Source organism: Megascapheus bottae, chromosome 19 (genome assembly GCF_031878675.1).
Source record: "Megascapheus bottae isolate mThoBot1 chromosome 19, mThoBot2.hap1, whole genome shotgun sequence".
Classification (NCBI taxonomy): Eukaryota; Metazoa; Chordata; class Mammalia; order Rodentia; family Geomyidae; genus Megascapheus; species Megascapheus bottae.
Genome location: NC_143527.1, coordinates 43,179,673 through 43,204,306, shown reverse-complemented (window position 1 = coordinate 43,204,306; position 24,634 = coordinate 43,179,673). Strand labels below are relative to the sequence as shown.

The 24,634-nt window shown below is 46.1% G+C and overlaps 1 protein-coding gene across 4 annotated transcripts in view; it reads left to right on the top strand.

The window, feature by feature from the left end:
- Nucleotides 1-20,149: 20,149 nt before the first annotated feature.
- Mtcl1 (microtubule crosslinking factor 1) overlaps nt 20,150-24,634 on the top strand; it is a 124,253-nt gene continuing 119,768 nt past the window's right edge. For all 4 annotated transcript variants that reach the window (XM_090353469.1, XM_090353467.1, XM_090353470.1 and 1 more), the window contains exon 1: nt 20,150-21,513. In XM_090353469.1, coding sequence (XP_090209595.1) covers nt 20,482-21,513 — 1,032 coding nt within the window. In that variant the 5' untranslated portion in view covers nt 20,150-20,481. The remainder of the gene's footprint in view (nt 21,514-24,634) is intronic.

Below are 24,634 nucleotides of genomic sequence, written 5' to 3'. Positions count from 1 at the left end.
AGCAATGTATGATAATAGGTACATTTTTCACAATTTTATAAGACTGTTAATATTTAGTTAGAAAAAAAAACTCAAAATAGCTGGGTTATTTTGATGGCTCTTACCTGTAATCCTAGCTACTCAGGAGACTGAGATCAGAGGATTGGGGTTCAAAGCCAGTCTGGGCAGGACAGTCCATGAGACTCTTAGCTCTAATTAGCTGGAAGTGGAGCTGTGACTGATTTCCCAAGTCAACCCTGAAAGACAGATGGAAAAACTGGGCTTGGTTGCCCAGAGAAACTTCCTTGGCCTGTGCTTTGATGCCTTGATTTCATCTAACAACTCCTGTTTCTGGAATCATTATTACTGCTGGATATTGGTGGCTCATGCATACTAGCTACTCTGGAGGCTGAGATGTGAGGATCATGGTTTGAAGCCAGCCCCAGCAGGAAAGCCTGTGAGACTCGTCTCTCCGATTAACCATCAGAAAACCAGAAGCGGAACGCTTGCTCAAAGTGGTAGAGCTCTAACTTTAAACAAAAGAGCTCAGGGATATTGCCCTGGCCTGAGTTCAAGCCCCATGAATAACCAAAAAAATAAAAATAAACAAAAAAATCATTATTACCTCTAGTAAAGGTTTGATATTTGACACCCTGTGAACCTGGCTTTCAGTTTCTTTCATTTCATCTTTTGTTCTTTGCTTTAGTGCTATATGTTTATTGGGTCTCTCACAGCTCTGGGGAATCTGGACACTCAATGCACCTGGCTTTAGGTGGTACAACAGGGCTGCTGCAGTAATGCAAAGTGTCCACTAGGCGGGGGCAGAACACCAATGAGTCACACCATTTGTAATTTGTTCAGTTATTTCTAAATTAGCATTTTCTTAATTTTGATGTTTTCCACTAAATATGCCATGTCTGTATAGTAAAATATACCCCTCATTTGAACATTCCCCATGATTTATAAAGGGACTATATATATATATATATATTCTTTTTCTTTTTTTTTTTTTTTGCTAGTCCTGGGCTTGAGCTCAGGGCCTGAGCACTGTCCTTGGACTTTCTCAAGGCTAGAGCTCTACCACTTGAGCCTCAGCACCACTTCCAGCTTTTTTCTATATATGTGGTACCAAGGAATCGAACCCGGATCTTTGTGCATGCTAGGCAAGCACTTTAACCACTAGGCCAAACTCCCGGCCCCTTTTTCTTTTTTTTTGTTTTTTGTCGGTCTTGGGCTTGAGCTCAGGGCCTGAGCACTGTCCTTGGACTTTCTCAAGGTTAGCACTCTACCACTTGAGCCTCGGCACCACTTCTGGCTTTTTTCTATGTATGTGGTACCAAGGAATCGAACCCCACTATTTGTGCATGCTAGGCAAGCACTCTACCACTAGGCCAAACTCCCGGCCCCTGAGGAAGTGCACTGAGTTTAGGTCTCTCGCTCTTCCCTTCTATGAGTTGAGATCCAGAGGACAAGGAGAACACGTGGTTGTCAGATTCCCGAGTCACACACGGGTGGAAGTCCTCCCGATTCTCTGTTTCGAGCATTGGTGCTGTGAAGAGCCAAGCAGACCCCAGGGCCAATGCAGAGTAGATCAGGGTCCCCCTTGCTAACTGCCCTCTCTAAGCCATGTCCTTGGTGACCAGAAGACCTTCCCCTGGGAGACACACTGGGACCATACTCAGTGGCTGATCATTGGTCATCCTGGGAAGTTCTTCCAAAATGAATCAAGCATAACATGATGGTCAGATTGCACCTGGAGCATCATGCAAGGTTGTATGTACTTAGTCCTGAATGTCCCACGACTGCAGCAACCCCAGACTTCACAAAGAAGGAAACTTCCAACTGTCCCTGGAGTTGTCCAAGGACACCAGGTGACAGAATTTGAAGCTGGAGTGTTAGCCAGGCACCAGTGACATTGCCACAATGACACAAACTTGTCATTGTGTCTGCCACTGAGCCAGATAGCAGTGGGCCACACCTACATACAATCCAAGCTATTCATGGGACAATGATCTGAGGGTCAAGATTTGAAGCAAAAAAGTCTGTGAGACTCTTAACCATGAGAGAGCCAGAAGTAGAACTGTGGCTCAAGTGGAAGAGCAGCAGTCTTGAGTAAAAAAAAAAGCCTTGAGTTCAAGCCCTAGTTAAGAAAAAAAAAAAAGCCAGCTCAAGCAAACATCCTCCATAATGGTATCTTCAGATACTGTTTCTGCAGTGCTGGGTATTGAACCCAGGGCCTTATACTCTAGGCAAGCCCTCAACCACTCTCCCCCTTATTGCTTTCATCATTTTAAGATTTATAGATTTATTTCGGCTGGGCACCCGTGGCTCATGCCTGTAATCTTAGGTCCTTTGGAAGCTGAGTTATAAGGATTGTGGTAAGAAGCTAGCCCAGGCAGACAGATTCAAGGGACTCTTTTTTCAAATTAACCACCAAAAAGTCAGAAGTAGGGCTGAGGTTCAAGTGGTTGAACAAACAAAGAAACAAAAAGCTAAAGGATCAAAAAGCTCCAGGCTCTGAGTTTAAGCCCCAGTACCAACAAAAATAAAAATAAAATTTAAATAAGAATAAAAATGGAAGTCTTCATCAGGTTCTCTTGTCTGGTCACTGCCTTGTGGTGCTGAGGATGAAACTCTGGACCTCAAACATGCTGGACAAGACTCAACCACTGAGCTCTAGCCTGGCCCTACCTTGTTCGACTGTGAATGACACCCCCCCCCAAAAAAAAAGAACACCCCATTAGCTTCTACAGCCCAGTTTCACAGGGCTTTAATATTATGCAAATAGACTCATAATGTATTTTAGTCCTAGGATAAAATACCTACTATTGGTATTTCTACCTATAAGCTACCCACACATAGTCAGCTTCCTGTAGATTCTGCTCAAGGCCAACATCTGGAAAGAGAAACCTTTTGAAAGAGAAACAAAGCTGGAGAAGTAATTCAATAGTAGAGCTTATGCCCAGTAAATGGGAGACCCTGGTTCATTGCCAGCACAGTAAACAAACACACGTAAAAACAGCTTTCCTACCACATGTCTGGCTACAAACTGTGGTACATTGATAAATTCCTTGGTCTTGACTTCTGATTCCATTGTCTGGATTCTATATGACTTCCTGATGGTTCTTTTAAATATGAGGAGATGGGTTCATCCAAAGACAAATCTATATGTGCCAATAAACACCCAATTCATTTGGTTAATCTCAATTGTTACACAACAGTGATAATGCCCTTGCTTTGTCTATGATTTGCTACATTGTAATTGTTTTACATAGTAGTTATCTTATATGTGATCTAAATAGATTGAACCAATTTCTAGGAACTTATTCATGCAGACATCATAACTGATTGGGCATCATTCGTTTGCTTCTTTATTCATTCATCCTTTTCCAGCAGAGGATGGGGAGTTGCCCTGGGGAGCAGGCTCTGGGTGGGGATGGGGAGAAACAGGAGCCATGTACTGCTCTGTGAATGGATTTTCCTGATTACACCGGTGCAAGGCTATTTGCTAAGTGAGTCCTAACTATTTATTGAATGTTCTCCCTGGTAGATTGGGGAGTCTTGAGGGCAGGGACACTCTGTGCGTGCACATGAGTGATTCATAGCAAACAGGCAAAAAATGAATGTTCATTTGTTCATTCACAAATGAATATGTCTTCCACTAGAGGATAAGAGGGAGAGAGAAGAACGGGTGAAAAAGAAAAATGTGGAAGGAGGAGAAGAAAAAGGAAGATGTGACTATAAGTACACAGATGAAAAAAAAAAGTAGTGGGGATGGTGGCTGTCTGATCCTATCTACTCAGGAGCTGCGATCTGAGGATTGAGGTTCAAAGTTAGCCCAGGCAGACAAATCTGAGAGATATGAACCAATGCAACAGTGATACACACAAAGCACTATGTGGGAAATGAACTTTGCAACTTGGGCGGGGGGAGTCTGGTGGGAGGGATAGTGACAGACTATGTTAGGAATTGGCACCTCTCCATATTTCTTTTCAATGATGTTGCCATTTCCCAGAGTTTATTTCAATAGATATTATTTTCTATGATCAGAGGCAAATAGGCATCAGGCCTTTGTGTTCCTCCCCTGAGAGTATCCTCCTTTGTGAATGCCTAGATCGCTTTGTAATTCTAAAACAGAGCTTTTGTAAACCAGGCTTGTGGCCATCCTCTAGAAAGCATTTAGCATTAATTGCTACATCAGAAGCAAATGGAGCAGACCTGTGGAAACATAGATTGTACTATTGCCTCTTTTGCTCACTGATTGCAATTGAATAATTAATGGAGGCCGACCAGCCTTGCCCTGTTGCTGGCATTTGATTGGAAGCTAGAGAGCAGGTCATGCGTGGCCGTGGTTCTGTGGTTGCTGAAGGTAGCCTCATGGCTGAGGCTGTTTTCTTTTTCTTTCTCTCTTCACCTCCAGTGAATGTGGCCCAGCCAGTCACCAAGGTAACTGACCCTCCCTCCTGCTGGTTGGCCCAGATTGGAAGCTACACACTTACTTGCTCATTACAGATTTGCATTTGCAGCTGGGCTCCCTGACCTCCCAAGACCCAGAACTTAATCCGATCACATGACAAATGAGGGTGGGAGCCTCAGATCCACTGGAAATGCTGACCACAGGGCTCCCCTGGGCTCCTAAGGCCCTCAAGTCCTCTGTGGGAAGGAGGCTTAAGTCAGCAGAGACACCCACTCCTTTCCTTGAGCATGGGGACTGACAGTGTGTGTGTTTTGGAAATGATAAGAATAATAAGTGTGCCCCCTGGATCGTGCCTTTGCAGGAGCCCTCGAGGATTCTAACTTTACATATTCCGGACACCCGCAGGGCAGCATTGAAGTTGAAACGGATGTTGGGCTCTTGGTTCAGTTATATTAATTGATTTTTTTTTTAAATGAGAAAGGAGGGGAGGTGAGAGAGCACTGAAAAATAAATAGGGCTCACCGGCATGTGTGACAGGCTAAGTCTTTATCTCCTGGCTTTGGCAAGTTCTTTGTCTCATTGTGTGCCAGTTGGCCCAGTGACTTCTGAGAGAGGGATGGGTCCAGCTGTATGCAAAATGCAGAGCCCACGGAGGGGAGGGAGAGGGCTGTGTGAGTTCCTATGTTTATCTATCGCTTGGTCCCTTGCCTCCCTGTCCTTCTCTTCCATTCCCTTCCTGCTCTCTTCCCTCCCTCCCTCCCTCCCTCCCTTCCTTCCTTCCTTCCTTCCTTCCTTCTTTTCTTCCCCTTTCTTCTCTTCCTTGGTGTGTGTGTGTGTGTGTGTGTGTGTGTGTGTGTGTGTGTGTGTGTGATTTCATCCTCACACCAACCTATGAGACAGGTGCTGTGCTTGGGCAGATATTAGAAGTGGGGACTCACAGTCTTGTTCCAGCCCATGGCTAATACTTGGCAGAATGGGAGTGCATGCTGACATCCAGGCTCTTCTATTGTGATGACCCTCACACAGCTTGCCCAACATGCAGCAGAGTGAAGTGAAAATGCCAAGCTGTATGAGGGCAGGCACTGGCCAAGGCTCTGCCAGGGTTGCTCTTACCGGGCTCCACTCATTCTCGAGTGAGTTACTTGTATCCTGGTGGTTGCTTCTCTGTGTTTCATGTGGGTTGGGGCTCTTTCTGCCCCAACACTTCCAAACGGAGCCTACTCAGCCTAACTGCACTTTCCAGCCTCACACCGCCTTGGTAGAGGCAGGATTGGAGAGGACAGCTTTTGTTGTCTGTTCCCCACAGCTGGCACTCTTGAATGCTCATGGCAACACACATATTCAAAGATGAGCTGGGAGTGATGGAAAGAAGCCTGGACTTGAATTCACATTGAACTTGACAGGACCATGTTGCTATAAATGATGGATCTCATGCATTTCCCTTTCACACACATGAAATGGCCCTCGCTTCCCCAGCAGGACACATTTAGCACAAAGCAGAGCTTGAAGTTGAGGCCAATTTGTATGAGGGTGCTCTTGCTTGGTGTACTGCAGTAAGAGTCATGGCATGTGTTCAGCTCACCCAGGGATCCCTGGACTTGGATGGAGAAAGCAAACAGAAGAGATGGATGTGTGTGTTCTGCCATTTAAATGTGCTACTGTGCCATGTTACAATAAACAAATGTAAAAAAGGCAGAATAAAGAAAAAGTAAGGAAGAAAAAGGATTTGGAGTGTGTGTGTGTGTGTGTGTGTGTGTGTGTGTGTGTGTGTGTGTGTGTGTTGCTGGTCATCAAAACCAGGGCTTTGGACCAGGAGTTTGGCCCACTGGTAGAGTGCTTGCTTAGCATGCACAAAGACCAGGGTTCAATTCCTCAACACCACATTTACAAAAAAAGCCGAAAATGGTGCTATGGATCAAGTGGGAGAGCAATAGCCTTGAGAAAGCCCAAGGACAGTGCTCAAGCCCTGAGTTCAAGCCCCACAACTGGCAAAAAACAAAAACAAACCCCAGGGCTTTGCTGGTGTCTCAGGTCTGTAATCCTACCTACTCAGGAGACTGAGATCTGAGAATCACAGTTCAAATCCAGCCAGGGAAGGAAAGTCAGTGAGACTCCAATTAGCCACAACAAAAGCCAGGAGTAAAGCCATGCGATCAAGTGGAAGAGCACTAACCTGGAGTAGAAAAGCATACATATATATATAATATATATGTATATATTATATGTATATATGTATATATTATATATATTATATGTATATATTATATATATTATATATATATCTGATTTGGGGAGGGAAAAACAGAATAGAAAAAAAAAGATAAAGGATAAGCCAATGTCGCAGCAATACTCATAAGATGCTGAGCTGGAAATGAACTCTACAGCCTGGAGAAGGGGAGGAAGGGGCGGGGAGGAAAATTTGGAGAAAATGAGGGGTAATAATGTTCAAAAGGAAATGTAATCATTACTTTGCTTATATAATTATTACCCCTCTGTACATCACCTTTACAACAAAATGTTTTAAAAATATTTTAAATGCTCAGAGACAATACCCAGACCCTGAATTCAAGCTCCAGGACCAGCACAATAACAAAGACAAAACAACAACAAAGGAAATACACACACACACACACACAAAATATCAGGTGATGGTGAAGGTATGGAATCCTTTTACATTATGGTGGAAATATTATATGCTTTAGCTTGGAGGACAGGCATGCTGCCATTGAATTTCAGTTGTATTTAGGAACTAGATTTAGTAATACAGACTCCATGGTATGTTTTCTACTGCAAATCTGATTTGGAAAGATCTAGCACACTTTGTATACAACTTTGATATCTAAAAGTCTTTGTTGGGGCTGGGAGTTTGGCCTAGTGGTAGAGTACTTGCCTAGTATGGAGTTCGTTTCCTAAGTACCATGCACACAGGAAAAGGCTAGAAGTGGTGCTTGGCTCAAATGGTAGAGCGCTAGCCTTGAAAAAGTTCAAGGACAGTGCCCAGGCCCTGAATTCAAGCCCCTAGATATAAGGGTAAAAAAAAAAAATCACATGAGCAGAGAAATGATAGAAAGTAAAGATGAACAATAACAGTACATCAAACAGATCTTTGAGTTTCTTTTATTTTAAGTGAATGAAGGAACATAAGTTCATAAAATTGCTCTTGAGAGTACATTAATTTCATGGCCAAAACATTAGCTCCAAGTGTATAATTTTTTAACATTTTAAATATTTTTTATTAAAGAATTTATTAACATTGAATTTTACATCATATTTTAAATACAAGTTTAACAAACAAGTGTTCAAGAAGGGAATCTCTATATACAATCACTGGCACTTAGATTTTAGAACTTAATCAAAATTAGGCTAAGGGTTTGCATGTCATAGATACATATTAGTTTATGAAATAAAACATTATGTCTATAGAGTCATAGGTTTTTATGTCTATAGAGTTATGTTTATATTTCCATTACCATGTCCATAGCTTTGGGTATGCAAATATTGAGTCCTCACTCTTGTACTCTTTGGATCTAATAGCCACATATTAAGGATACCATTCGCCTTTTCTTCCTTAGGTCTTGACTTGTCTCACTCTACATGATTTGCTCTAGATTCACTTACTTCCCTGCGAATGCCATTATTTTATCTTGTCTGTTGGCTCTGTAGAATTCCATTATATATATATATATATATATATATATATATATATATATATATATATATACCACATTTTCTGTATCCACTCATCTGCAGTAAGGCATTTGGATTGTTTCCATCACCTTCGAAGTATATAATTATTGAAAAGAAATTAATACGCCAGTGCCAGGGTAAGGACTTCCTCTGATGTCTTTAATGCAGGAGAGTTTGGCTGTGATGTAGAAGCTCCTTGAACTCAATGGGCCTCGACAAATGAATCATTTTTAGGTTTTAGTAGAATTCCCTTTTATTTTTTGGGGTAAAGATGGTTCTTTTATACTTTTGCATAAACCTTGCAAAAGTATTATTCACAGCCCTTGATAGGAGTTTGAAATTACCCCATGGTCTGGCCTGGTGGGTGTCTGTATTCTAAGAGATTGCAGTGTCACCCAGGGAAGGGGAGGCCCTGGCTCTGGCTGCCCCCAGGCTCAGGGCCTCTGATCAATTATCTTTTCCTTCCTGGAAATGTCGGGGGGGGGGGAGAGAAGAGAGAGAGGGGGGGAGCTCCCATTGCTCAGAACATAGGCCAGGCTGCAGTGTGGATGGGTGTGGGAGTATCTGCCAGGGCCAACCTCAAGCACCACGCAAAGACAGAGGAGAAAGGAGCAACTCCCTAGTGTACATTAGCTAACTTCTCCTTCATAAGCAGGAGCCGGAAGGAGTAGGGTTGCCTGGATACTTATTTTTTCCTTTTGTGCTGGTGTGTGTGTGTGTGTGTGTGTGTGTGTGTGTGTGTGTGTGTGTGTACTAGGGGTTGAACTCAGGGCCTTTTTGCTCTCACTTACCTTTTTTGCTCAAAGCTGTCACACCCTATAGAACTTGAACTATGGCTCTACTTCTGGCTTTTTGGTGTTCACTGGAAATGAGAGTCTCACAAACTTTCCTACCCAGGCTGGTTTTGAACTACATTCCTCAGATCTCAGTCTTTGGAGTAGCTAGGATTACAGGTATGAGGCACTGCTGCCCAGCTTTCAAGCATGGTTTGCATCCATTTAGTACTGGATAGTATACATTCATTTTAACAATAGTTTTGCTTCTTACGTGCAAAACCTATACTATTGGTATCATGCTTAATAACAAAGAATTTACATGCAAGATGCATAGTATTACAAACAGAAAGCCTTGAAATCTGATGAAACAGGTAAAAACAATGTCGCATTAACAGCAAGTGGGTAGCCAGGTACAGGACAGAGCACCACAGGCAGAGCCAGGCTGATTCCTAGCTCTCCTGGATTTTCAGAAAGAAACCCATGATCCACAGATGCAGAAAGACACTCCAAACCCCGGGAGCTCTGTGAGGCTGGCCTGGGGGAGGCTGGGGCGCAGGGAATCTGCACACAGCTGGTTCACACCTGCTACTCTAGGGCACCTTCTTCTGCACAGAGCCATGTCTGGAGATGGAATCAGGTCTGGTCCATACTAGCTACTCAGGAGGCTGAGATCTGAAGATTTTAGATTGAAGCCAGCAGGGGCAGAAAAATCTATGACTCTTATCTTGAATTAACCAGAAAAAAAAGCCAGAAATAGAATTGTAGCTCCAGTGGTAGAGTGCCGCCTTAAGTGAAAAAAAGCCATGTGAGAGTATGAAGCCCTAAGTTCATACCACAGTACTGGCACAAAAAGAAAAAACTACTGAAAGAAACCTTTTATAAAACACTCAGGAAATAAACATTTTAAACCAATGTATTGCTGCTATTATTGCAAGTAGAAATGGCACTAAACCATGTCCTCAAAGATAGACCCTAGCCCTGGGAAAGCCAGGAGTGTACTTGGACATAGCGCTCTATATGTGTCCTATGCAGACTCCAGTGAGGGTCTGCACATAACACTTTCATAACAAAAGCTTTCATGACCTTTTCCTACATCATGAGATTCCCACTTTTTTTCTTACCTGACTCTGTATTAATCAAAAGTAGTACCAATATTTAGAAATATTAAGAATTAAAAGCCAAGCTGAGCACAGGTGGCTCAAGCCTGGGTTCCTAGCTATTCAGAAAACTGAGATCTCCAATTAGCCACCAAAAAGACAGAAATGGAACTTTGGCTCAAGTTCTAGAATGCCAGCTTTGAGTGGAAAAGCTAAGGGACAGGCCCTGAGCTCAAACCCCAGTATCAGCACACACACACACACACACACACACACACACACACACACACACACACACACACACACACACACAAAGCAGGCACATCACAGCAGGCAGGAAGGAGAGGGACTTGTGAAAAGAGAAGAAAGAAAAGATCTTTCCCTCTGGGAATACAACTAACCAAGAGCTGATTTGATGTGTCATGGCTGTTCTTTCTTACAGTTTTAAAAGTCAGTGTCTCTGTTGTGATCATAAATGTTTCTTTTCTCACAAGTTGGCACAAAAACATGTATTGAGAATTTGGCTTACACTTAATGAGATGGTTTAGGTCTAAACATGAAGGTACAATCTTACACGGCCACAATTTTTCTATTACCTTTCCTGTAAAAAGAAAATCTTTGGCAAAATGATCTCACTTATGAGGAGTGTGAAGGAGTAGTTGTGATTCTCTGGCCTCCTGGGCTTTGGACTTGATGATTCCACCTATGCTGTAAGACAGAGAGCTGAGATCGGGAACCTGTGCCAACTGTGCCAGCTGTAGGAAAGTGAGGAAGGGTACCCCCTATAGACTATACCACCCTGGTATCTTGGACAGCCAAGTGACAAAACGACAAGGATTCTCTGCCTTTTCCTAGTCAAACTTTAATCAGGTTCCTAAATCCTCTCCTGGGCCTATCTTTGTGAAAACCAGTTTTAGCAAAATCCACCAGCAAGAAATCACCATCCTTAATATTTCATAAACTTAATTTCCTCCATCCCCCTCGTGATCTTATCTAATCACACTGGCCTATCTTTAACAAGAATCCCAACAGGTTAGTTTATCTAGAGTCCTCACAGTTTTTTATGAGTCCACTTTAGTTTCCATAGCAAAACACCTGCAACTCGGTAACGTTATAAAGCAAATAGGTTTATTTAGTGTATAGTTCTGGAGATTCAAGGATGTAGCACAGATACTTGCTCAGGTGAGACTGTAATGGCAGACAGCTTCCTGACAGGAGTTTGTATGGGAGGAAGAGGTCAGGTCTGAAACAGGAAGTCAAGGAGTGATTTAAAGATTACACTTGCTCTTTTTGTTGTGGTTGTTGTTGTTGTTGGGCTTGAGCTCAGGGCTTGGGCTCTGTTCCTGAGCTCTTTTACTCAAGGCTAGAACTCTACCACCTGGACCCCAGATTTTTTTTTTAATAGTTAATTGGAGGTAAGAGTCCCATGGAGACTTTTCTGGCCAGCCTGGCTTCAAACCTCAGTCCTCAGATCTCAGCCTGCCTGAGTAGCTAGGATTACGGGCATGAGCCACCAGTGCCTGGCTAAATAATTATACTCTTTAGCAGAGGAAGTAAGTTTTTGCTAAGTGTCTATTACATCTGCAATGTGCTCAGTGTCTTGCAAATGTCATCCTGTGTGTGACAAAGGCTGAGTGACACATGGCGACCACTGCTCCCTCCAGATGGCTCTTTATGGACGTCACTAGTGAAGGTGCCAGGGGCAGACATTGGTCCCAACTGGGCCAATGGGATTTTCCCCTCCCAGAGTTTTCAAACACAGGGACCAGAATAAGAAGCCAGTTATCTGGGCAGATAGAATAATAGATCTACAATGCCAGGCACTGAAGCTCAAGTTTTTGGGTTTTTTTTTTGAAAGCTTTATTTTCTTTATTTGATTTTTTATTAAAGAATTTATTAATGTTGATTTTTACATCATATTTTAAATGACAAGTTTAACAAACAAGTGTTCAAGTTTTTTTGTTTTTGTTTTTTTTTGCCAGTCTCAGGGCTTGAACTCAGAGCCTGAGCACTGTCCTTGGGCTTTCTCAAGGCTAGAGCTCTACCACTTGAGCTACAGTTCCATTTCTGACTTGTTCTATGTATGTGGTACCAAGAAATCAAACCTAGGTCTTTGTGCATGCTAAGCAAGCGTTCTACCACTAGGCCAAACTACCTGCCCTGGTAGCTCAAGTTTTCACTGCTGAAGAGCAGGACCACAGGCAGGGAAATTACAAAAGAAAAGTGACCCATAGTGGATCAAAACATGGAAATGTTGGAAGAATCAGAGGCAGGAAAGTTCTGGCTGCACAAAAGACAGTATGATTCCAGCAAAGGGGGGGACTGTACTCCTATTCGTTCTCCTCCTCCCTTGTGTGTGTGTGTGGGTGGGTGTCTGTGTGCATGCGTGCGCGCATGCGCTGCTACTGGACTTGAATTTGAGGCCTGGGTACTATCTATTAGGTTGTTTATTTTGCTGTAGGTTGGCACTCTACCACTTAAGCCATACCTCCACTTCTACCTTTTCTTTATTAAGATTTGAATCAGGGCTTGGGCTTGCTGAGCAATACCCTCACTCAGAAGCAGAAAGAAAACATGTTGCTTTAGTTTGTTTTCCAGAGACAGTCTTTGTGTTTTTGTTCAGGCAAGCCTCTGGACCACACACCTCCTTCCTGTGCTTTTCTAGCAGTTAGGGTGACACTTATGCACAACCATAGTCAAGCAGGCATACCACTTCACCTCTTAGAAGGTTATTGGAGAAACTATTCGATCTTCTGAACAACCATCTTTTACTTAAAGGCGGTAGAAGCTTTGTACATACGTGAGTATGCATCTCAAACCTAATTAGGTTCTGTCCTAATGTTGTGAGATGTAATTCCAACTTTTCTTCTGGGAAAAAAATTAACATTCGTGATTCTAAGACATTAGAACAGCCAGGTGCTGGTGGCTCATGCATGTTATCATAGCGATTCAAGAAGCTAAGATCTGAGGATCATGGTGGAAACCAGCTAGGCAGAAAAAGTCCTTGTGAAACTTATCTACAATTAACCACTCAAAGCAGGGGACAATATTTAAAGAGCAAAATGTGAGGCCTGGCACTAGTGGTTGAGATCTGAGGGTTAAGGTTTGAAGTCTGCCTGGCCAGAAAGTCCAGTTAACCACCAGGAAGCAGGAAGGGAAAGCCTGGCTCAATTGGCAGAGCACCAGCTTTGAGTGAAAAAGTTAAGGGACAGTGCCTAGGCCCGGAGTCCAAGCTCCAATACTGGTTAAATGTGAAATGTATTTCAGTTTATAATTTTTTGTTGTTGTTTGCCAGGCCTGGGGCTTGAACTTGGGGCGTGGGCACTGTCCTTGAGCTTCTTTGGCTCAAGGCTAGCACCACTTCTGGTTTTTTTCTCTTTTATGTGGTACTAAGGAATCGAATTCAGGGTTTCATGCAGGCTAGGCAAGCATTCTATCACTAAGCCACATTCCCAGCCAAGTTATATTTTTCCCAGCCAAATTTATAATACTTTTGAACAGTTTTTAAGAAGGCTTTTAGTAGCATCCATTAGGTTTTTTTTATTATTGTTATTATAGAGGTGATGTACAGAGGGGTTACAGGTACACAAGTCAGATAGAGTACATTTCTTTTTGGCTAATGTCACTCCTTCCCTTGCTCTCTCTCAGTTTTTCTCTCCTTTCCCCACTGCAAGTTATATAGTTCATTTTCAATCTAGTATTAATTCAGCATTTGTTCACATTATGTCTCTCCATTTCTGTCTCCCCTTACCCTCCCAAAGACAGATAAATGAGCAAACACACTTGAAAAAAAGAGAGAGAAACAACAACAACAACAACAACAAAAAAAACCATCTTGTTTCCATTTCTTGGAGTTCATGTTGATAAATATTATTTTATATGATCAAAGACACATAGGCATTGTGCCTTTGTGTTTCTCCCTTAAGAGTATCCTCTTTTGGTTTCACTGTGTATGTCTGTAGTTCTAGACAAATTAACATATCCAGGGGTATATTCGATCTAGCTTGCAAATATATGAGAAAATAGGCACTGTTTATCTTTCTGAGTTTGGCTTACTTCGCTTAACATGATTTGTTCCAGGTCCATATAATATTAAGATGCATTCAAAGTCAAATGTGGTGGTGCACACCTGTAATCCCAACATTTAGTAGGTGAAGGCAAGAGGATAGCCAGTTTGAGATCAGGCTGGTCTACAATAGCAAGTTTCAGATTAGCCTGTGTAGTCTGTGGGGAGACCCTGTTTCAAATAAAAGTATAATGAGAACAGACAAGGAAAAAAAGCACTTTAAAATGTGGTTACTTTTTAATATTCTTTACCAACAGGAATATGTATAACTAATATTGCAGCATATATATTTATTCCATCATTTTAACCTTTGTTATGCTATTTGTCTATCAAAATTATTTCAGTCTTTGAGTATAGTTTACAATCAGAGGTAACCTATAATTTACTACAGAAAGCTTATTTCAGCTCAACTCCCTAATTATATAGACAAAACCTCTAAGAACCAGAAAGACTGAGTTTTGTTTTGTTTTGTTTTCTTTAGTCAGTAGTGGGGCTTGAATTCAGGGCCTGGGCGCTGTCTCTGAGCTCTTTCACTCAAGGTTAGTGCTTTACCACTTTGAGCCACAGCTCCACTTCCGGTTTTCTGGTGGTTAATTGGAGATAAGAGTCTCATGGATTTTTTCTGTCCTGGATGGCTTTGAACTGCAATCCTGAGTAGCAAGGATTGCTACTCAGTATCAGTATCAGTATACTATTTTGTCTGAGGCAATTGAACTATCTGTCTAGGATCAGATCCCATATTGTTCTAATTCTTCATAAAATACGCCTGCTTGCAATTCTACCTAGAAGTAAAGTACATTGTGAGTGAGTGTGTGCGTGTGTGTGTGTGTGTGTGTGTGTGTGTGTGTGTGATCCTCCTCTTGAATTCACTGAGGCTTATTTCATAAGTGTTGTCTGTTAAGGAACTTTCTGTAACTCCATTGTTCTATTTTTGCCTTTTTTTTTTTTTTTTGCCAGTCCTGGGCTTAAGCTCAGGGCCTGAGCACTGTCCTTGGATTTTTCTCAAGGCTAGAGCTCTGCCACTTGAGCCTCAGCACCACTTCCGGCTTTTTCTAAGTATGTGGTACCAAGGAATCGAACCCAGGTCTTCGTGCATGCTAGGCAAGCACTCTACCACTAGGCCAAACTCCCAGCCCATTTTGCCTTTTTTTTTTTAACAAAACTTTCTTTTTTCCATGTGTGTGCCAGTACTGGAGCTTGAATGCAGGGTCTGAGGGCTGTCCCTTAGGTTTTTTACTCAAGGATGGCACTCTACCACTTGAATTGCAGCTCCACTTACAGTTTTTTTTAGTGGTTAATTGGTGCTGAGTCACACATGGACTGCCCTGCTTAGGCTGGCTTTGAACTGTGATCCTCAGATCTCAGCCTCCTGGATAGCTAGGATTATAGGTGTGAATCACTGACAAATGGCTATCCTTTTTATTTCTTCTTGCTTCCCTTCCTTCCTTCCCTCCTTCCTTCCCTCCTTCCTTCCTTTCTTTCTTCCTTCCTTCCTTCCTCTTTTCTTTTTTTTGTGCTGTGGATTTAATCTAGATTCTTGGGTATGCTACGCAAACAGCCACTGAGCTGCATCCCCAGACCATCCATCCATCTGTTTCCATTTCTTTTCCCAAAGGTGGTAACTCCATAAAGAGGAATTACTATTAAAAATAAAAAATAGGGCTGGGTGGCCGGGAGTTTGGCCTAGTGGTTAAAGTGCTTGCCTACCATGCATGAAGACCCGGGTTCGATTCCTTGGTACCACATACATAGAAAAAAGCCAGAAGTGGTGCTGAGGCTCAAGTGGTAGAGCTCTGGCCTTGAGAAAGTCCAAGGACAGTGCTCAGGCCCTGAGCTCAAGCCCAGGACTGGCAATAAATAAATAAATAAATAAATAAATAAATAAGTAAAAAGCAAATACAAGGCATACTGTAGATACATGGTGAAATTGTTTCTAAATCAAGGGGTGACAACATAGTTAATTCCTTTCCTTTCATTTTTTTCAGAATACGTAGTACAGACTTGGAAGAGAGGGAGCATGGCTTGCTTTTCCTTATTTAACAACTTATTTTCCCTGTGCAACAAGCTTAGAATCCCAGAACAGCTCTAAACATATTTTGAAAAAAAAAATAGCAGTCAGTTTACCAGAGGAAGGGATTCCATTCTTTCCCTTCCCCTTTACCTCTTTCCCTCTCTCCCCTCCACCTCTGCCTCTCCCTCTTGCCTGCTAACTTTCTGGCTTTTATTTTTATTTTGTCCATTTATTTACAACTATTACTATTTTTTGCCAGTCCTGGGTTTGAGCTCAGGGCCTGAGCACTGTCCTTGGACTTTCTCAAGGCTAGAGCTCTACCACTTGAACCTCAGCACCAGTTCCAGCTTTTTCTATGTATGTGGTACAGAGGAAACGAACCCCGGTCTTCGTGCATGCAAGGCAAGCACTCTACCACTAGGCCAAACTCCCGGCCCGCTTTTATTTATTTTTTAATAGGATGCTTAATTGGATATAAAAGGCTTTCCTGTCCAGGCTGGTTTCAAACTGACATCCTCAGGCACTGAGATCCAGTGCCTGGCCTGAATCCAAAATTGTAAGGTCAAATTTAGCCAACATGCTGAAGAATATATAAGACAACTCTGCACCTTAATGAAGGCAGTCTCTGGGAATCGCCTGTAAGCTATTAAAGTTACTCATGATTTCCCCCCTCCCCTCCAATCCCACCCTGCTGGGACCAACATGCTGAGAACGAGGGTGTTATACCAATACTGACCACCAGGGGGAACCCGTCAATGACGTCTCATCTCTTCCTGTGCAGACCCTGTGTAGTTCTTGTCAGTGGCAGAGCTCTATTTACAGATGTATGCTTATGTGTGTGCATGCTTATTTTTTTTGCACAGATTTTCATAGATGCTTTATTCATGTTAGTCTAAATGTATCAAATGTTCTTCAATAAAGTGAAGGATTAAGCAAACTATTGTACATCTTTACAATGTAGTATTATGGAGCAATAAAAGCAGAGGAACCATTGATATTTGCAGCAATATGGATGATTTGCCTTAAAAGTATTCTAAGTGAAAAAGGTCAATGCCAAAAAGTTACATACACGGTTGAGATAATGAAAACAATTTAAATGAAGAACATATCAGTAGTTGCCTGGTGCATGTTTATTTTTAATTATAACCTTTATTAAAAGTTTAAGTAACTTGATTTTCTTTTTTTGCTGTTGTTTGTAGGGCTTGAACTCAGGGCCTGGGCACAGTTCCAGAGCCTCTTTGTGTTCAAGGTTAGTGTTCTACCACTTGAGCCACAGGTCCGTTTCTGTTTTTTGAGTGGTTAATTGGAGTCTCACAGGGACTTCGAACCATAATCCTCAGATTTCAGCCTTTTGAGTAATTAGGATTACAGATGTGAGCCACCAGCTCCTGGCATTGATTTTAACTTTTACAATTTTCCCTATATATTTTTTTCCTTAGTATTGCTTAGTTGTAAAGGATGGTTTTCATTTGGACATGTCTCACTATTTATACAATGTACCTTGATCTCAGGCACACTCCCTCCATAACTCCATCACCCCATCCCTCTCCTCCCCAAGCCAACCTCCATGAGTTTTCTCGTTCCATTTACATGTACATCAAGCAATTCAATCACATTCACCCTCTTCACCCTTTCCATTCTCCTTCTCTAGGATGAAATGATACAAGATAAAAGATGCACCAAAAAAAAATCTCCAAATATGCCAGGCATGATGGCACATGCCTATAGCCTCAGCTACCTGAGCACCCGAGGCACTGAGGATTCCTTGGGCCCAGGAATTTGAGACTACCCTGGGCAAAAGAAGTAAGCAAAAAAGAGATTTTTTTTTTAAAGGAAGGGAATGGAAAGAATGGCATACAACTTTGGCAGGAGCTGGACTTAGATTTGCTGGCTGTTAAAGCCTCAGCTCTTGCCACCACATCACCCTGCTCTTTAACAAAATGATCATGGACTTCTTTCCAAATATGACAGTACACCAGTGCTGCATGCAGTCCCTTAGTCCAGTGTGCATGGGTCTGCAGAAGAACGAGGAACTCTCAGCCCCGGAATATGTATGAGGCTCCAATGCAAGGGGAGGTCACCCAAGTGGTAAAGCAATCTAGGCAGGCAGGGACAGACAGGAACAGGAAATAACTCTCATCCCTGGCTGTAGATGAAAGTGCACAAGTCAGCCAATGACAGCTCACACTTCAGAAAGTCACTCCACAAATGAAGTCACTCCACCATGCTGGAGAAGGCATCTGAGGTAGACATGGGAAGTAAGGGAGGCAGATGCCTGGAAAGCCACTGTTGGTGGGTCATTCCCCTTCCAGGGATGGGAAGGAAAGGTTGAGACAGTAACAGGGAGTAGACCTCAGGGCAAAGGGACAAATGGGCACAGCTAAATCTTATTTTTGTTGCACAGAGGCTCCCCTCTGTCTTCTGAGAACACAGCACTTTTCTGATTTATATGATTTTTTTTTTAAAAAGAAAGAACATCGGTTTATGCTGTGCTTTTGAAGCCTGTGGCTAAGTAGAGCCCTTCTTTAGTAAGGAGCAGACATTCGTGTCTATTTGCCTGTTTCTTTTTTTTTCTCCCCCTGTGACCATTGCCCTTCATCAGGGAATACTGCCACAGCCAAAAAAACTCCCTGGTCTGCCTCTTCCCCCTCCCCTTTGTTTCTGGAGCAAATTTTTCTAAGCAAATAAATACAGGTCAGATGCTGAGAACATCAATGTCTCCCAACCTCCAGCGTAGTGTCTTAATGTCTGGACCACCGGAGAGCTTTTAGCTTCACCCTACCTGCCCTCTATCTGCTCTCTCCCTGTCCTAGGAGAGCAAGATGTACTCAGGACATGGCAAACGGTTCCAGGCTGGGTTAAGATGTCATTTTAGCAGCTTGTCATGAGTAGTTGCCCCCTTCTGCCCCCAAGATAGAACAGTTGGGCCTTATTTTTTTGAGTATGACCAAACATCCAACTCCTGGGACCCAGCACTGATGGGTAAGCCTGTAATCCTAGCCACTCAGGAGGCTGAGATCGAGGTCTGCTATTGGTAGTCTGTGAGGGTCTCATTACCGTCTAACCACTAAAAGGGCAGAAAAGGAGCTGTGCTTCAAGCACCATTTTTGAGCAGAAAAGCTAAGGGACAGCGCCCAGGCCCTGATTTCAAGTCTCAGTTCTGGCACAAAATAAATTTAAAAAATGCTCCAAAGCCCTCTATAGTTGGCACGATGTGTTCTCATGGTTGCTTATTTGTCCCCGTCCCCCTCCCCCCGCAGGTAATTCCTAATTACACGGCTTCTGGCTGGCTGAAGGGACCGCGCGGGGACACGGGTGAAGTCCTGCTCAGCCGTGGACTGGTTTTGGCATCCTGGGCCAGCAACCTCAGCTCCCTGTGCCCGCGTCCCCATCTTCACGAGGCAGCCAGGATTGTTCCGGGCGTTCAGTGCAACGATGCCAGTTGGAAGTCCAACAGTGCCCAGTGTCCGGCTCGTCCTGGAAACTACGTGCGAGTTCCCTTCCCCGCCCCGGGCTTGGCAAGCTGCTGCTTCTGTTTCCACGGCGACTCCGCCCCTCGCGCCCTCGAGGCCACGGGGCGCAGCTGCGGGTGCGGTACCCGTCCGGACGCGGTGCCAGCTGGAAAGGGGCGCAGGGAACGGAGCGGGGGCCTGGGCAGGGGCTGACCCGAGGGACCCGTGAGGGGCCCTGGTGTGCCAAGGGAGAGCCCCCCACCGGAGGTATGGATGCGGGAGCCATCCACACCTCTGAGACGCTCAGTCTCCCCAAGTGTCCCGTGCCGGGCCTCTCCGCCTCCTACATCCCGGCTTCTTTCCTTCCCAGCCAGTTTCAGGCGATGGATCCAGGAGCAAAGAGGGTCGCGGAACCGTGGCCCGGGTCTGGTGGAGGGCTCACCGCGCCCGGGCCCCGCCCCGCGCCCGGGCCCCGCCCCTCGCCCGGGCCCCGCCCCTCCGCGGCCCCGGCAGTCTGGGGGCGGGGCATGCGCACCCCGCGGCGGCGCTGGCAGGGAGCGCGCCAGCAGTTTCTTGCCAGGCAAAGCCGCGCTGACCCGAGCGGGCGGTGCTGCGGGGCGCGGGCTGGCGGTGGGCGGGGAGCGGGATTCGGGAGTCGGGCGCGCGCCGCTAGCTCGGTCGCCAGACAAGTGCGGGTGTGCTCGGCCGCCTGGACAGACCGAGGATCTCAGCCTGGAGCACGGGGTCCGGTTCTCGGCCGCGACGGGAGAAGTCGAGCGGCGGTGACCTCCGCCAGGGGGAGCGAGCGGCAGCCGCGAGCCCCGCGGGAATCCTCGGAGCCGCGGCGTGTGCCGGGGCGCAGGCCGGGCGGGGCCGGGGGACAGTGATGACCGAGCGCGCGGGGAGGCTGCACGCCGCCGCCGCCTTCGCCTTCGCCACCGTCGCCGCCCGGAGCATCCGCCGCCCGAGCTGCAGCTCGCGGTCCCCTCCCGGGCCATGGAGACGCTGAACGGCCCCGCGGGCGGCGGCGGCGCCCTGGACTCCAAGCCGCCGGGCCAGCATCGCCATCATCACCTCCACCCGCTGGCCGAGAGGAGGCGGCTGCACCGCGCGCCCTCGCCCGCCAGACCCTTCCTCAAGGACCTGCACACCCGCCCGCCTGCGCCCGGCGGGGCTCCGGCGGCCCCGTCCCCGGGCCGAGCCCCGGCGCCCACCGCCCCGCGCTCGCCCAACCTCGCGGCGAAGGCGCCGCCGTCACCCGGCTCCCTGGCGGCTCCCGGCCGCCTCTCGCGGCGCAGCGGCGGCGTCCCCGGCGCGAAGGACAAGCCGCCGCCGGGCGCCGGAGCCACCAGGGCGGCAGGCGGTGCCAAGGCCGCCCCGGGAATCAGGAGGGCGGCGCGCGCGGTGCTCGCGGAGCCGCCGCCTCGGGCGGGGAAGCCGCCCGGGGCCGACCCGCCTCCCAGCGGCGCCAAGGCCCGCAAAGCCAAGCGCGGTTCCGGGTTGCCCCCCGCGCGCGCCGTGGGTCTCCTGTCCCTAGCCGCCCCGGTCCCGGCCGTGACCCTCTCGGTGACCTCGGCGGCCCCCAGCTCGCGCATCAGTCACACGGACAGCAGCTCCGACCTCTCCGACTGCCCCTCGGAGCCGCTTTCCGATGAGCAGCGCCTGCTCCCCGCCGCCAGCAGCGACGCCGAGTCCGGCACCGGCTCCAGTGACCGGGAACCCCCGCGAGGAGCCGCCCGGGGGGCGCCGCCCGCCAGCCCCGACGCCCCCGGCCTGCTCGCTGCACCCCCGGTCGCCGCTGCGGGTCTCGGGGGCCGAAGCAGCCCCGGCGGGGTCGCCCCAGGGTCCCCGGCCCCGGGCGCGGCGGAGGATGTTGGGGGGCGCGTGCCACCGGAGCGGGTGGTCCCCGGGACGCCCCGGGAGCCCAGCCCGGACGAGCAGCCCCGGCTCGTGCCGGTGCCGGTGGCGGAGGAGGAGGAGCTGCTTCGGGAGATGGAGGAGCTGCGCTCGGAGAACGACTACCTCAAGGTGAGCGGGTGCTGAGTGGCGGGTGGGACGCTGCCAGCTCCTAACTCTCCCGCTCCCGCCCTCATCAGGTCTTGGGGACTTGAGCCACAACTTGTGGACGAAGCCAGACCCGTCGGTCCTTCTTCACCCGCTTAGCCGTTCTTGGATTTTACTCTTGGCTTTCGCCGCACGAGCCAGGAGAGAGGTGGCTACCGTCCTTTTTGGGTACACCCGTGGATCCGGGGCTCGTCTCACCTGTTGGAGAGGTGTCTAGCCATTCAGTGGCGGCCGGACACTGGCAGCCGTGTGGTGGTGCAGGCTTGCCGGTGTGACTGCAGCTCCTCCCGTAATTCCAGACGAAAGCCAGGCGCCCACAGTGTCTCCTAGGGGCTCCTGCGGCACTCGCAGAGGGAGGGGCCTGGCCCTTTTCAGCGCTGAAAGTTGAGGGGAGAGACAGGGAGATCCATAGAGCCTGGTGGCTCTATGTTCAGGGACCTTTCAGGGGGTGGAGAGCTTTGTCTACAAGCCTGCCTGCCTATGTCTGGAGAGTCAGTGCCAGCTCTTTGCAAGGGAGGCATTGAGGTCTCTGTCACACTGATACTTCCCACAGGGTGTGTTTGCAGTGGCTCTTAGTCCCATTAGTCTTAATCCGGCTCCATCTTTTCTCCATGGAGAAGGCCCTTGCCACAGAACTGAGGGTTTAGACTGTGTTAAAGGAGGTCAAAGACAGCTGAGGGTAATGGGAGAGAAAAATAAAGAGAGCTGTGTTGGAGAGTCTGTTTTAGGTTAGCAAATAACTCCAGAGGCAATAGTTGAGTCCTATATCTGTTAAAATCCTTGGGAAGACCTGTCAGAGTGACTGTGTGGCCCTGCTTTGTGAATAGACTATGTGATTTGAGCTGTTTTCTCAGCAAATGATAACCTGTCTGCTTGAAGCCCGGTGACCTGTGGGACTGAGGATTGGCTTTTCTAACTTCATGGTGGTAAGGGTACACGATTGGGGCTGGAGTCAGCCCACAGACTGTGGTACTACTTCCTAAACCAGGGTTTCTTTTGGAGCTGCTCTAGTCAGTGATGTTAGTTTTGTGGGAAGGAGACAGTGGGGGACAGAAGTGAGAATAGGGCGGAACTGGGAGCTGTTTCCAATAGTGTGCATCTCTTATGTAAGAGACAATAGAGTGAAATTCCAAGGGGTCCAAGAGAAAAAGCAACCGTTGTGTGGGACTCTTTCTGGCAAGGAGCATTTTGGAAGATCCTCCAGGGTGAGGATTTTTTGGAAGCATAACCCCGAACTAGAGTATTTCTAATCAAACTATGCATCTAAAGTAGGACTGCCCAGCAACAGAAAATGGAGTGTTTTGAAAGAAAATCTATTTCTTATTACTTTCTGGGTCTTAAAGAAGGCAATCATTTCAAAATCCATTCTTGGGTTTTATCCTTCATTTATTCAGTTATTTAGTTAGATTCCCAATGACTGAAAAACTGCCTGACCCTGACCTTTTACCAGCTCTTCCAAGAACATATGAACATTTCACCCCCACCCCCCCCCTTCTTCCTACCCCTCACAGGCCCTGGCCCTGCTCCCACTGTTAGATTTGTTACAACTCCTGTTCTGCAGATAAGGTTACTGAGAACCAAAAACTTAAGGGACTTGCCCAAGGTCACCTAGCCAGGGAGTGGCACCATTTGTGCTTGCCTCCAGAGCCTCTGTTCTGTGCAACATACCACCTGCAAGGCTGCTGTTCTCTGTGTACCCTGCCTCCAAGAACCCTGCCTCTGAGTTCTTTTACTAGCTCTTTGCATTCTGTGTTTCCTTTTCCTAGGGGACTCTTGTTTTCTTTTCAGGTGAAAGGGCTGTAATCATCTTCTCTCCATGAAATCCCACTGGCAAGGCTTAATTTGCGGGAAGTATTCAGTTGCCATTTCCCGTGGAGAAGGTGTTATGGCCATCTGTTTGCTGGACTGGAGTCTATTCTGTGGCCTTCCCGTCAACAGCCCGAGAATTGGATAGAAGGGTCTAAATGAGACTAGGCAAACAGAGTAACTGCACGTATATGTGTATGATGTACACAAATTGGCCCTTCAAAAACCTAAAAACAGATAGCTTAATTTGGGAAAGAAACATAAGTGGTTAGGTAGACTTCTGGAGGGCTGACAGTTCTATGGGTGCCCAGTCTACTCCTTGCAGCAGCCGCCTCTGGGGACTAGGCCAATCTGTCTTTCTTTGCATGAGATATGCATATTATAAACCTAGCTTTGCGGGGTTTTTTTGTATGATGCTTTGAGAAACTTTTTTGTTTTTAAAAGATGGTAGATAAAAGTACATCTTTGACCTAGGCATTTTTTTAAGGAGTGTTACATAGAACCCTGAAGATTAGATATAGCATCCATCTGTTCAAATGTTATCCAACAAGGAGAAACTTGGCCCAGAAATTTTACTTGGATCTGTTCTGGAGGGTTGTGACTGCATGAAGCATTACATTCTGCTCTCGAGCCAGGATTGTTACCATTGCTATGTAAGACCACCACAAAGTCAGAGCTCAAAGCCCCATGATCGCAAGCAGGATGTCTTATGAATCAAGAAATTTGAATGTAATTCTCCTGGGTTTTTAGCACACCTTTTGTGCTGTGTGGAGTGTGTAGAGTTATTCCTGACCCTGTTTTCTGTCCCTTCATCAAAGGGAACTGGGGTGACTAGAAGAAAAACACACAACTTAGTTCAGATGGCTGATTTTTTTAAAATTTTTTATTGTAATTAGTAAAAGGGTTACATGATATTTGCCAGATAGAAGGTGCATTAATTCACATACATTGATACCCTTTCACATGTCTTGGTACCCATTACCCTACCCCCGCCCTTTTTTTTTTTTTTTTTCCATGAAGTTCAGACAGAAATGTAGTTGGGTTTTCTTTTGACTTCTGATGAACTGGAAGATATCTGTAGGTAGTCAGAACATAAAGTAAGCAGCTGAGTTTAGTTACCTCCAGGCCTTTGCTTCTTTCCCAAACAAACCGAGGCATTTTTTTTTAAACGTGAGGACTGACTTCTACACAAGCCTGGCGTGTTTCCACCCTGCCAGGATGCCACACGTTTTGCTTGAGTGCTCTAGGACAATCAGACAAACCACAGTGCTCATTGTCA